At 38.4% G+C, this 15181-nt stretch overlaps 1 protein-coding gene across 5 annotated transcripts in view; it reads left to right on the top strand.

The window, feature by feature from the left end:
• Positions 1–15181, top strand: part of arap2 (ArfGAP with RhoGAP domain, ankyrin repeat and PH domain 2) — a 311926-nt gene that overhangs the window by 236667 nt on the left and 60078 nt on the right. For all 5 annotated transcript variants that reach the window (XM_087987064.1, XM_087987070.1, XM_087987078.1 and 2 more), the window contains exons 23-24: positions 8439–8586; positions 12170–12238. In XM_087987064.1, the coding sequence (XP_087843190.1) occupies positions 8439–8586; positions 12170–12238 (217 nt within the window). The remainder of the gene's footprint in view (positions 1–8438; positions 8587–12169; positions 12239–15181) is intronic.

Raw genomic sequence — 15181 nt, 5'->3', positions numbered from 1 at the left:
TGACCAGCAAATTGATCCATTTCGCAGCATTATTTTTCTGACCTCAGTGAAATATTACTGTAGGGTCTTATTAGCTGCCCTACAATTAACTGGAAAGAATTATTATTCACCTTTATTTTCAGTTGTGTGTGGCTTATTTTCTAATTCCTTATTGTGAAGTCGATAGGTATTAGACAGTCAGCATATTCTCTGTCCTTGCCCAATTATATTTTTAACTGATCAATCTAATGTACCCCTAAGTTGATTTGTCCTCATTTATTTATTTTTTCCTCATTCAATCTGTGCATAGCTTTACTATTCTTGATTTAGTTCACAGAATCCTAATGGTGTGGTCAGGTCCAGGGATATATGTTAACTTTTTTCTCAATTTCTTAAATAGGCGAGATGGTAAATTGCAATGAGGAATTAAGAACCTCCTAAATGAATATAGATAGATTCAGAGATTGGGCCAAAATGTGGCTGATGGAGTTTAACATGGATGAGTGTGAGGTCATGCATTTGGTTTGAAAAAATGAGAAGGCGATATATTATCTTAATGGGGAGAGACTTCAGGATGCACCAGTGCAGAGGGATCTAGATTTATCTGATCATGAGTCACAGAAAACTAGCATGCAGGGACAGTAGATAATAGAGAAAGCAAATAGAATGTTGGCTTTAATACTAAAGGAATAGAATATAAAGGTCAGGAAGTATTGTTGAAACTATACAAGGTATTGGTGAGACCGCACCTGGAGTATCGTGCACAGTTTTGATCCCCTTATTTGAGGGAAGATGTAGTAGTACTGAAGGCATGTAAGGAGGATTTTAGTAAATATAAGGAGGAGTTAGACAGATTTTTAATCAGTAATGGGATGAAGGAATATGGAGAGAAGGTAGGAAACCATTACCAATTAAAAAGCTGTCTAATTCCTCCTTAAGTGTATTCACTCTCCCAACATCCATCACACTTTGGGACAGCGAATTCCACAGATTCACAGCTCTTTGGGGGAAGTAGTTTCTCCTCAACTCTGTTTTAAATTTGCTCCCCCTTATCCTGACTGTGACCTCTTGCCTTAGAATGCCCCACAACAGGAAGCATCTGCTCCACGTCTATTTTATCCACACCTTTTCTCATCTTTAATACCGCAATTTGATCCCCCCTCATTCTTCTAAATTTCAGAGCGTAAAGGCCGAAATTGTTAAACCTGTCTTCAAATGACAAATCCCTCATCTCTGGGATCAATCTCGTGAACCTCCTCTGAACTGTCTCCAGTGCCATAACATTTTTAGAGTCATAGTATCATAGAGATGTATAGCACGGAAACAATCCCTTCAGTCCAACTCGTCCATGTTGACCAGATACCCTAATCTAATCTGGTCCCATTTGCTAGCACTTGGCTCATCACCCTCTAAACCCTTCCTATTCATATGCCCTTTTAAATGCTGTAATTATACCAATCTCCACCATTTCCTCTGGCAGCTCATTCCATACACACACCACCCTCTGAATTAAATAATTGCTGCTTAGGTCCCTTTCCCCTCTCACCCTAAACCTATGCCCTCTAGTTCTGGATCCCTCCCCCCGGGGGAAAAACAACCTTGTCTATTTACAGTGTCCATGCTCCTCATGATTTTATCAACCTCCATAAGGTCAACCCTCAGCTCCAACGCTCGAGGGAAAATAGCCCCAGCCTGTTCAGCCTCTCCCTACAGCTCATATCCTCCAACCCTGGCAACATCCTTGTAAATCTTTTCTGAATCCTTTCAAGTTTCACAACATCTTTCTGATAGGAAGGAGACCAGAATTGCATGCAGTATTCCAACAGGGGCCTAACCAATGTCCTGTACAGCTGAATGACCCAATTCTGTTCCTAAATCTTATGAACTTATAACTGTCTGACAGATGGAATTCTCTAAACTTTGTTACACTGAGATATTGTCACATCCACTATCCAGAAGTGGAGTTTGTCGATTTGTGTTGTAAGTTTAGTTCTGAATTTTCATTTTCCAATATCATAGCTTATTTGTTGAACAAAGATAGAGCAGCACCCTTGTTTGCATGTTTGCTTCTGACTTCCTGAAAAGTAATAGTAAAGTAATACTTTGCTGTCTTGGAGCTGATCCATTTTGCTGAGGGTGAATGTGTTCTAATTATTTTATGCATTATGTAAATACAACTCTCTGAAGTCAAGTGATAGACTTCTCATTTTCTGGGTTTGATGTTTATTCTGCCAATTGACCTGTGGATGAGACACTTTTCTGTGATATGCAGCACTGTTCGTGTTGCTTTGCAAATACATAAGAGGTTTGCACTGAGGCTCCTGCTGTACAGGTGCCCTGACTTGGCCTAAACCTGTTTTAACAGGGACCATACTTTTCATGGTAGTCCAAAGCTTGCTGAGGTTTGTCAGAAGAAACTTTTAGTGATTTTTCATCTTTCCCATTCTTTGATCCAAAGGCTGCTTGCTGATAGAGCTTTCTCAGGAATGTTGCCCTGGGTGGGTGCAAGGATGGAAGATGGGAATTAGTTGGATTGAACAGGTCTTTACAAAATGGTAAGTGAGGTGCAGCATGGATGGTTTCAAACAGCTTGTGAATTTTCATCAAAAGGTGATGTATTGGGGAGTGAATTTTGCCAGGGCAGCATTACTAGGAAGGGGTTTTGTGTGGAGAGTTCCAAAATTAGAGCAGACATTGATGTGTGTGTGTGTGTGGCGACCTTTTGCAAGACATGTACATTGTATTCTGGTACAGCAAGTGCTAAAGTCCAGAGTGTCGTGGCAGAAGTACCCAATATAGTTCTATCAAATTTGATTAATAAGTTGTTCTGGTTTTGACCTTTACTGCTGTTTTCTTCAGATATACTTAGAAGGAATATCTAGATTCAGACGCAAGTACGTTGGCGGGGGTGGGGGGGGGGGAGTGATGGTGGGAGTGAGAATGATGATTTAGTCTCTGACCATCCCTGTAGGTACACAGTTCGTCTTTGGCATTGGCATTTTGAAGGAGGAACAGATGTGATATGGTTTTATAGGTTAGAATTATTTTCCTGCCTTTTTCTCCCCATGCCAAGGTATATATTATTGTAAACTATGATCTGAGTTTCATAGAGCCAAACATCGTGTTCTGTCAAAAGTAATTACAGCATGCATTGATATGGACCAAAGAAAAAAGGAAATAAAGGAAAACAATAAAGCAGTTGTCTAATGCATAAGTGTCTGTTGCATTAACAGACAGGTGAAGGCGTATCTCAGTAGAATATATACCTCTGCCTCACCACATTAAGTTTTTTGCAATTACCCTGTCCCTCCTGAGACATTTCCCTGCTGCGCTAATGCTCTACAACCTTCAAGTTTTGAAAATAAGTCTTTTTGAAATTATTATTAGAAGCCTTCTACTTATTCAAAACCTTCAGAATAATCCCCAACCAGCAACCCGCTCTGAAAACTCTGCTCAAATTTTGTCAACTATGTCAAATCGCACCGTGAAAGCATTATTGTCGATGTGGTAAGGATAACTATTGATTCAGCTGTAAGTTTTGGTGATGAAGGTAGGTGAGGTCTAAAACAACTTCCAAATTGGGAAAAAAAAATGTGCTCACAGTAGGTTTTTGTCAATTCCACATATGTTTTAGTTTGGGGAGAATCATAAAGCATAGGAAAAGGCTGTTCAATCCGTACTTTTCTGTTCCAAATTTCTATGCCTTGTAAATATATGACAAAAAAATGTAAAATTTAATGTGAAATGAAGGGCACCTGTTGCTAAACTACAGGAGCTGGCTACTGGAAAACATTACAAACCACACATTTCATGTTGTTTGGTTATTCCATGGATTTCACCTAGTGTTACTCAGAACCATTTTAATGAAGTTGGAATTGGAGTTCATTTCATATTTTGCTCTCTGGTCCAACCAGAAGTGCTCAAACAATGTGTCACAAAGCTGTGACCATGTTTTTCAACTCTCTCTCTCTTAACTCACATAAACAGAGAGTTAAGGTTTGAATGAGCAACATCTGTTACCTTAAGTATGAGTGGATTTTCAAAAGATAATACTGTAGGGTCCACCAGCATTTATTCTAATAGTCCTGATCTCTGCAAATGAAACTCTGAGACAACAAACAAGCAAGACTTTCAGTACTATAGCCTCTAACTTCACAACCAGATGTCTCAAAGTGCTTTATAGCAAGGATATATTTTTGAAGGGAAGTCACTATTGTAGGAGCTATCTTACGCAGAAATTGTCTTGACTGGACCGATCAGGATGGGATAAGAGTGGACGAATATCCAGCTCCATATTAACTGTTCCCCTGCACAGTTTTTACACTGTTAAAATCTCACCATAACCCCTTTACTGAATGCCTGATGGTTAATATGTTACTCTTGTGCTCAGAAATCTGTAGAAATCAATTAAATATTAATATATTGGGGTTTATTAACAATAAAAGCATTAGAAAGGAGTTAGCATTGGCATATATGTGCTTTTAGACTGCATGCTGAATCAATCAATTCATTTTACTGATGCTTGATGCATTTCACGCTTCAGAGAATAAATATAATATATTGAATTTTCTTGTTTCCTAGTGATTCATTTTGATAAACCTATAAATTTTCAGTTTTCTTAGAATATTGGTGTATAAATTCAATTCACGTTTTGCATTGAGTTGTTAGTTAACTTCTTTAGTATAGAACGTAGATGATTTTTACTGATATCATCTGTTCACTGAAACTAACAGAACATTGAAATAAAGAAGCAGAGAATGGATGAAACAAAAGGAGAGGATACTCTTTCATAACCTGGGATTGGAGTCGAATGCACATATAACTGATGGGGGAATATCTCTTCTCTTGACCTAGCATCCTAAGTGAAATTAATTTGGGTTTGCTTAACAGAACTCTTAGGAGACAGTGATATTTGGTTGGTAACGAATTGTAATGTCTTTCAGAGAAGCTTCTAGGACACCTGATGTAGAAAATAAATATGTACACGAGATGATCTAAAACAGTTGTTAGATATATTTTTGGAACACTTTAAGTGAAGCTTAACTTTGTATGTTGTGCAGGCTACACTTGACCCTAGAGTGTTGACACTGGGCTAAAAGGGAAAATGATTTCCATTCTCCAACAGTGACATCCTTCACCTTGAGCATAAAAAGTCAGACAATTCTTAAGAGATTATGGAAGGAGAATATGTAATGTGAGAACTTGAACAGTGCTGCTTTCCATACATATATATATGTGTGAGTGTGTAGAAAGGAAGATGATTGTCAAATTATTTTAAGTAAAAGTCAACATTGAATGTTGCTAACTGTTTGCCTGAAGTTTAAACAAATATAAAATGAAAAAGAAAAAATTAGGAAGTAGTTGGTCATAAGGCATTTTTTTTTGTCAGTTGCAATGGAGTTGGTTTTCAACTTTTTTTAACAGTAGAGGGCAACGTCGTAATAATGTCACTCAGTAATTTAAAGGATGTGTGCATGTGAGTTCAAATCCCGCCTCCCACCATGGCAGCTGGTGGAATTTAAATTCAGTCACAAAATCAGGAATGGAAAACTAGTCTCATTGATATTCATAAAATGCATCTGTTTCACATATTGTCCATTAGGGAAGAAAATCTGCCATCCTTAACTGGTCTGTCCTGGCTCTTTGTGACTCCGGTCCCACAGCAATTTGGTCAACCACACTCAAAACTGAACCAATGAAACCCTCAGTTCAAAAACAATCAGGGACTGGGCAACAAATTCAGATTCTGCCAGCAATGCCTGTATTCCATGAAAGAATATAAAAAGCAAAATCTGATATTGCTATCCTTCATTCACAATTAGCTATTTTTCATGCTGAGATTTTTCAGTCATTTGCATTTTTTTCCTTTTAAATTTCATTATTAAAGTATATATTCAGATGCACCAGATACTGTCCTAAGTTTATCAGTAGCCCAAAGTTCTGTACTAAATAAGAAAGTTACCAGAACAGAACTCATAAAAATTTTGATGGAATATTTTGTGTGTTATGTATTTATCATAGTTATTGCCAAAACATTATTGGAAAAGTATTTTTCAGTATTTGAAATTGGATTATCTTCTAAAATCTGAGACAAATCTGCATAGACTCCAGACTAATAGGAGAAAATGCCTACCTTCAATTGTTTAAATCTCATTATAATTAGGTGAAATAAAGTTATCTTTTATTCTGTGAAGCTTTAGATGATTTTTTTTTTTAATTTTTGAACCATGGGATCAAAGGGTTCTCTGTTGACTTTGTAAGGCCTCCCTCCTGAGACCTCACTTCACTAAAGCTGAACCAAGGAATTAAATGATATTGACAAATCATTCAGACAAAAGCTCTGCTGAGAGAGCTGGATTTATTTAAACAGATTCAAAACCACAGAGCTACCATCAATAATGTCACAAAATGTTTCACAAAGTCTTACATAAACAACCCAGTCAAGTCAAATGCCTGTTGCTTCGACAAGGTCCATACTTGGTGACTTGTCATTTACTTCCATCTGCAGTTTTGATATCGTTTAGTCACCATTATTCACATTCCTTATTATGGATAGACCGAGCTGTTATGTTGTTACAACATTACTGCCCTTTAAAGGTTCCCCTTAATACAAAGTGTCAATGAAAACAATGTTTTTTTTTAATCCAAATTGTGTGCTAATAGCCTGCTTATAAATTAACTTTTATCTTCTGTAGCCTGCTAGAGCCTGTGTGGAACAGAATGCTCAGAACTACTTTCCATTTCTTTGTTTACCATGTCTAGTTTTATAGCTCTCAAATACCATCTTCAATGCTCAAGGCTGTTTTTAGCACTTAGTTGTTCATTTCTCCCATTTACTTAGAGCTATACAGAATGGCTATCCTGTATAAGACCATTGAAACATTGAGGCCCGGACTTACACACAGTTGTGGATACTCTGTAATCCTTTTAAAAATGGCAGTCAAGACTTAGACTTAATTCTGGATGCCTACCCTCATCCCTGCCACCCCCAACTTCTGGCTGTGCATAGGATGCAGATAGTAAAACACACCTTGCATTACTGGCATGACTGGCTCCATTTTGGTGCATGCATCTTCAACCTCACCACCCCTCCACTTCTTAAATGCAGTCAGGCCAGCTTTTCAAGGACTTGATGTTCATGGTCCATTGGTGGAGTAGTCTGAATGTGGGAAAATTCCAGAATACAACTTCATAAGGTCTTACTCGTACATCAACCCATGTGCTAAGTCATGAATCTGTCTATCCTAAATTAGTCCTCACACCCTCCATGCCAACTCATATCTCCTACCCAAACCCATGGCCTCTTATCATCTATGTCAACGTATAGACTTTCCATGCTCATTCACCCTCTATATATTCTGTACAGAAGCAATGACAAGAATGGCAAGTGCAAGCAGCAGATTTTATTTTACTTATCAAAATCTCTGTTGGCTTTGCGAAGCGTGATGGTCAAAAGTTTGATCAAGTTACAACTTATGGTCTGAGTGTGTTCCTCAAGATATTTGACAATCCTAGCAATTAGATTGTGCCTGAATTGGAGTATAATCACAGGGCAAGATGATTTGAGCACCACAGCAAAATGATCCACCAGTCTTATTTGTTTACCATTGGTCATGTGATTTGTCAGTTCAAGGGCATGGTTGGGTGGGAGAGGCATGAGGGAATGGGACAAGTGGTGATCAACAGTGGTCCCCTCCCATAGCTAGCAGGCAAGAAAGGATAGAAGGTCTGTGTTCTTGGGACTGCTCCTACAGATTCCTGCTGAAGCCACTTGCCACTGAATTCATATTCTTTCCTGTTAGTGAGGTAGTAGAGCTACCCTATGTTGGGTAAGACACAGGTATTCAAACATTCAGATTAGCTGGATCCTAGGTTGCATATTTTTGGTGTGCAGTTTGAGCTTCATTCAAAATTCACCTGTTCTGTACTCACCCTTCCTTTAAAACTGTGGCTTGGGCAGCACAGTGGCACAGTGGTTAGCACTGCTGCCTCACAGCGCCGGAGACCCAGGTTCAATTCTCGCCTCAGGCGACTGACTGTGTGGAGTTTGCACGTTCTCCCCGTGTCTGCGTGGGTTTCCTCCGGGTGCTCTGAATTCTTCCCACAGTCCAAATAAAAATGTGCAGGTTAGCTGAATTGGCAATGCTAAATTGCCCGTAGTGTTAGGTGAAGGGGTAAATGTAAGGGACTGGGTTGTGCTTCGGTGGGTTGGTGTGGACTTGTTGGGCCGAAGGGCCTGTTTCCATGCTGTAAGTAATCTAGACTGCATGCTCCAACGGCTTTTTCTTATACAGTAGTGAAAAGGTAGCTCTGTACCACTCAGGTTTCAGATAGTGTTCCTCGGGTACAAAGAAGTCATGGTTTACATGAAGCTCCAGAGAGTGTCATTCAGGTTGTCACATTGCATGCATATTATCTTACTTTCCTTTCCCCTTCTGTCCCCCCTCACCCACCAACAGGGTACAGAAATGTTCAAAGATGAATCAGATGAATACACACAGTTTGTCTCAGGTGTTTTCACCCTACTTATTCCAAACAGAAGGTCAAACCAAACAAGAAGTTAATGTCGTAGAGGATCTGATCAATTTGTATGTTCAACTTTTTGGTGTAAGTATATGTTTTTGGGAATAGATTGGTCATGCATTCTTCACACATTGCACTTCTTTAAATCAAGCAATTAATAATTTCTATTGATTTTTCCTAAAACTAAATCATGCATTTACAAAAGATGATATTGGATACATTTCATATGCTGACTACAAAACTATAAATCAGAGAATTTTGCTCTCTTTACTCAGATTTAGTCATGACCTCATCTGACCATTAAAATGTATTTTTAAAATTTTTCATTTTTGGTATAATTTATGTCAACAAAGTAAGTATTCTGTCATATGTGGCCTGCTGGCCTTGCAGAATTGTGTACAAAGAAAAAAATATGAAAGACCACAACTAACAGATAAGAACAGACGATGCATTTACGTTTTATTGATGGAAATTTTCTTCCTTTGAAATTGAGAGTCAGAATATTAAGGATACATTAGCCATATGAATTCTTACTTATTTTTCCCCTAAACTTCACTAAGTTTGCAAGTTCTGTTAAAAGTTTGAAAGAATACCAGTACAACATCAACTTGTTTTTATATAACAGCTCCAATGTAGAAAAAAGGTGACCCCAAGTCAAAGAAGGAAATTTGGGAGAGGTGACCTAACAGCTTGGTCAAACAAGTTGGTTTTGAGAAGCGTCAACAGATGTGAAGAAAGACGGTCAATGGCATTCCCATCATTGGGGCCCTCACTATCAAACTTCTGGGGTTACCCTTGACCAGACACGGAGCTAGATTAGCAAAATAAATACTGTGGCTATATGAGCAGATCAGAGATTGAAAATTCTGCAGCAAGTAACTCACCACCTGACTCCCTAAAGCCTGTATACCATCTACAAGGCACAAGTGAGGAATATGATGGAGTACTCCCCACTTGCCTGGATAAGTGCAGCTCCGACAACAGTAAAGAATCTAAACTTCATTCAGGACAAAGCAGTCCACTTGACTGGCACCACATCCACTCCGTCCAACACTGATGCTAAGTACAAGCAGTGTGTACTATGTACCAGATACACCAGAATTCACCAAGCCTCTTTAGTCAGCAGCTTCCAAACTCTCATTCACTACCATCTAGAAGGACAAGGGCAGCAGATACATGGGAATACCACGACCTACAAGTTCCCCTCTAAGTCACTCATTATCTTGATATGCAAATGCAGTGCTGTTTCTTCAGTGTTGCTAGGTCAAGATCCAAGAACAACTCCTTTAACAGCATTGTGGCTGAACCTACACCAAATAGACTGTGGATGTTCATGAAGGCAGCTTACCATCAACTTCTCAAGGCATCTATAAATGCTGGCCCAGCCAGTGACACCGAATGAATAAAAACAAAAAAAAAAGAATCAGTCTTAGCTTGCCAGTTGTGAGACAAGTGCTGAAATATTTAATACTAAGGATGCTGAAATGAAAAAAAAACAAAATGCTGAAGATGTTCAGTTCAGGCATCATCTGTCAAGAAATAACCAATTATGGTTTCAGGTTAGTGACTTGTTCTGAAGAACATTTTCCATGCTTCATTGCCCTCTGTTTAAAATAAATGGCTCCTAACATCTTTTAATCCCAGTTGGTGATAACTTAAAGATTAAAAAATAAGTAAATAATTCTGTGGTTGTATAGAGTCTTTTTAAAACTCATGAGGAGTGTCAACTTCAGTTTTGGCACTGAATCTCAAAAAAGAGATATTGACCTTGGAAAAGGTACAGTGCAGATTACTCAGAATTATATGAAGCTTCAAAGGGTTTAATTATGAAGAGAGATTACATTAACTAGGTTTATTTGGATAAGCGTTTAGAGGAATCTGAAGCAATACAGATAAATATAATGGCCAATCAGATCTCTGAGTAAGCTGGATACAGAATAGACTCAAGGAAGTAAATAGTCTACACCTGATGCTATGGAATTTTCTCATTGGTTTAGAGACTCTGGTGGGACCAAGTAGGGGAATCCCAAACATACAAACAGAAGCAATCTACCAGGAGGGGTTCTCCTCATTGTTGCCTCAGAGATCCCCAGGCTGGGCCTGTGATACATCAGGCCCAATCACATGGAACCTCTCTTGCTGGGCTGCACAGTCATTTGCACGGGGTTAGACGGTGAAGTCCTTACTCCTGTTCGATGGCCCACCAACTCTAATCCCCCCCTGGACTTGCAAATCATACAGGCTGCTCTGCTACCAGTAACGTGCCATGAAAGCTATAAAAGTAACTCCTAATTTGAGTTTCAATTGCATTAACCGAAACAGTAATTGCTGGTAAAACTCTGGTCTGGCAGAATCTGTGGAAAGAAAGCAGAATTAACATCTCAATTCCAATGACATCATCAGAACTGATAGCAATCAGGAACAAGTGGTATTAATGATGAAGACAAAGGAGGAGGGGGATGGCGGGGGAGGGGAATGGTGGGAGAGGGGGATGGTGGAGGAGGGGAATGGTGAGCAGATACTTGGAGATGGACTTTGACCAAGTTAAATATTTGGGGTACACAATAGATATTAGATACCTGAATCTATGGTCATCTGAATAAAGAAGCTGGGCAGATAAAACAATGTTTATTAAAGATATATGTGTCTGTATTTACATTTATGTATTATTGTACGTGCATTGAATGTATCAGTTGATTATGGGTGTCTGTGAGCATATATATATATGTGTGTGTGCAACAGGACAAAATACTGAGGTGCTCACCTAAGATAGCATGCCAAGTATCCTCACAAATTGAAACAATTACAACTGAGTTGAACTGATGGTGTAATGCAAAATACACAGCAGTCACTCACCAAAGTGAATCTGCTAAGGAGAGCCTGAGTCTGGGCTGTGCTTCCATGGCAGTCAAAGGAAATGCTACAAGGACACCAAAGTCTTCACTTCGGAGCTTTGATACAACTGTGTTTCCTGGGTGATGCTGGATCACTGTATCTCGCATAACCAAGTTAAAAAAATGTATTGGCCTTCTTTGAAAGCAAGTGCATATCAGGGGCAGAGAGAAAATGAAAGGAGATGAAATCCTGAGCCAGCAGCAAACTCAAAACTCAGTTTTCAATGGTATCTATTGGCTGAATCACCGAGACAGGCCTTGCCCTTGGCAGTCACCTAGGTACCTACTGGAAGCCTACAAAATACCCCAGATGTTGGCTTAAAGAGCACACAAGAAGTGTATAAATAAATATCAAACTCAGTAACTGATATATAAAAGAACAAGCAAAGTTGGAAAAACCGTGAAGAAAATGGTACTTAATGGATTATGACAAGAATTTTCCCATCAATTTTCTCATTCTCAGTTATATTTTCTATTTGTTTCTCCTGGAAACCCTTAGTAAGTCAATAATCAGAAGTCCTCTTACACTCCAGATGAACTGCAAAAATCAATTTTTAATTTAGAAAAAATCTGTAAAAACATAAAGAACAGGTAACTGAGAATCAGGGACGAGGAGACTACTGTCAGATTTACTGGGTAAATATAGGATAGCTATTCCCAATTCACATATCCATCATGCACTGAATGGCGTGGTGAATGTTTTTTTGCCACATACAGCTACTTAACTCCTATTTTCTTATAATTCTTGATGAGTATTTTTGTGTTTGAAATAGGTTAATGAAGACCAAGTGAAACAGATGGAGATAGAAAACAGCTTCATAACAACGTGGAAAGACACACAGGTTTGGGATTTGCAACATTTAACTCTTTATGTATGTTTGATACATTTGTAATTTTGTCTATCAGTTGTATTTTGTTTAGTGAATTACTCATTTTCATAACTAATATTTAAAGTGATGCAGTTAATTTTATAGATTGTAGTGTGGTGCATTAAATATAAATTTGTATACACAGACGTCTATCTGTATGTATGGCTGATTTGTGATCCACTGCTCATTAATTAGATAATCCAAATTGCTGTGTTACACACAGTACGAGATATGGTTAATGTTTTAGTGCAGTCGTGATTTTCTTGACAGGGTACCTATGGCCAAAAATGAACTGATATCTAGTTTACTGATCCAGAACGAATTGGACCAATGTATCTTAGCATATTCATTCAAGGCTTGCATTTGTAAGCATTCTTTTACACTGCATTTGGAATGACTCTTTCTTATTTCTGTCCTATTGTAAGCCCAGTTCTCAGTTGATGCTTTCCTGTTCGCATTAATATTATTTCTCATGTTAAATCAAACTTGGAGAAAACAGGACTGTAAGCTCTGATCATACAATCTACTCTAGCCGAGCAGGAGTTTTGTGATTTTTAAAAAGTCACTCACCTCCTGCCTCTTCTATGCCTCTCCATTATCTAAAGAGATAGAGACATGTGATAGAATACTCATTAATCACTGTCACCTAGGATAAAACTGTCAACATGATTCACATCCCTACCACGGAACCTGGCATCTTCCCTGGTGACCTCTATGTGTACTAACTATACTTTGCCCACAGCGATTAACCAAGCTTGCTTTGACACCCCAGGGGTTAGACAGCTCTACAGCATCTACCACGGAGAAGAACAACATTAAAAATGTTATGGGAATATCCTAATCTCCTGTCCAGGTTGCACATCACACAGGCTGGACTTCCATCATCTTTGCCAGGTCATAATCCCTGGATTTTCCTATCATGATAATCTCATCACCTCAAAGCCTGCAAAGGTTCCTTACTGCCACTATGGGATAGTAAGGGATGGGTGACAGGGGTTAAAATAATTTATTTTCAAGAACTCTTTGTCAGATGTTCTTGGGGGCGACTGAAAATGCCTACTTGTTGGCAGGCAGGAGACCATTGTCATCAATAACTAGTCCACAAACCTGCTGCAAATCAACCTGTTGTTGACCGGAATTCCACTTGTACACACCCCTTGGCTGTAGCTCATTTGTAACTGACTTCCTCCACTGCCTGAGCAAATAGCTGTGTAAATAACGCTTAAAATGAGTGTCAGCTAACCTGCTTTAAACCCATGCAGCAATCTTTCAACCATCTTTCACATTTGAAGCAGTCCTGTTGGTATTTCATTCCACAATTAAAATTACTGAAAATGAAGAAGATATCGTATTTAAAGATCATTTATTTTCTGGAGCTCCATTTTCTTTCTCACTAACTCCTTTATTAAATGTTGCAGTTATGTACTATCAGATCTTCTGTATTTGTGTTTTGTTTTGAGGGGGTTGTTTTCATCTTTCGGTGGATAAGATAGTATTAAAAACAAAGATTGCACATCAATAAATTATTTTTGTTAATTTATTATAAATATAGTTCTCATCATCTTTCTCCAAGTTTTCACCAAAATAAGTAGTTAAATTCATATCTGAGGTAAAAATACCGCAATCTGAATAATAATTTTTCAGGAATTGTTATTTCTATAACTAGGAAAAATGAAATTTGCAAATAGCTTCTCGAAAACCTTCCTAAAATTTAAATGCAGACTGGAGACTGCCACCAAGGGGACTGCTTTGTATTCATACATAACAAATAACTTCATTACCTCCCTTTTACAGAAACCTCTCCTGAGTGTCCACTCTGCTTGTTTATTATTAGGAGCAAAAATAAACTCCAGTAAACTTGGTCAGTGATTGACAAAGTTGCAAATACACAAACATTGTGATCCTTACCTTCCGTCTCATCCCTGGACTATTTGATATTTGGGACTGGCATTCTGCTCTCCTTCCTGGGCCAATGTTTGGACACTGCTCCCTGACACTCCTTTTACTGACATTCGAACTGTGCTCTCCCCACCATTTGGCCAACATTCAGACCCAGCCTGAACTGAATAGCTGCTGCTCCAGCCGAGTAAAATTCTGCTGCAAATGACCCCGGACCAGCCAGAGTAACTCCTTAAGGTCTTCCCTCCTCTGTAAAATAAATTGTTTCACATGCAGTTCTAACAGCAGGAAGAGAACCTCAGCTTTTAGCTATAACAAAGAGAGAAATAAGAGCTTCCACATCCAGCTCCAAGACCCCAGCAACTACAGAAAGCTAAAACTAAAACTCCTGGTTCTGTGGGAGCTTGATCCTTCCCATTCATGCTGCTTCAATTGTTCCAACTTTTAAAGAGAAAACCAAGGCCTCACCAGCTGTTTATTTTATTGGCTTTGAACAGACCACAGGAGACCTCTGTCTCAACCTTTCTTCATAAAAAAAGGACAAAATATACCTCTTAAAACCATAGTATTGTCACAGTTACCAATATCTCAAGAACAAAATTAGTTTGAAAATAAAAAAGTCATTTTGGAAGAATTCATTGCTTGCATTTGCAATTAACTGATTGCTTTGAGATGAAAGGGTTTGCATGTAACTCATTTTTATATGTTACAAATTTTAATCAGTCTGAAAAATGCACATTTTAATAGCTTATAACAAAGCCATTCCCAACTTCCCTACTAATTGTTAATTTTTAATGTATTTCATTAGAATAAGAATCTTTTATGATTGTGATGCGTTAGAAAATAATAGTGTTAACCACACTACATTCTGTCAGTATCATTAACATCAACATGATAAAATATCTGTAGTGTGGAATTTTAATACAGTGTTCATTTGCACAATGGACACTTTGTGCACTCGGGAGAAGACCAAAAACTACTACTTATTGAAATGCTTACATTTCCTGGACAAATTCA

Source organism: Chiloscyllium plagiosum, unplaced genomic scaffold, assembly GCF_037043375.1.
Source record: "Chiloscyllium plagiosum isolate Xiang-an unplaced genomic scaffold, Cpla_swu_hap1 HiC_scaffold_1, whole genome shotgun sequence".
In the NCBI taxonomy this organism is placed as follows: domain Eukaryota; kingdom Metazoa; phylum Chordata; class Chondrichthyes; order Orectolobiformes; family Hemiscylliidae; genus Chiloscyllium; species Chiloscyllium plagiosum.
The sequence above is the reverse complement of the archived record's forward strand: the minus strand, read 5'-3'. Positions and strand labels throughout refer to the sequence as shown.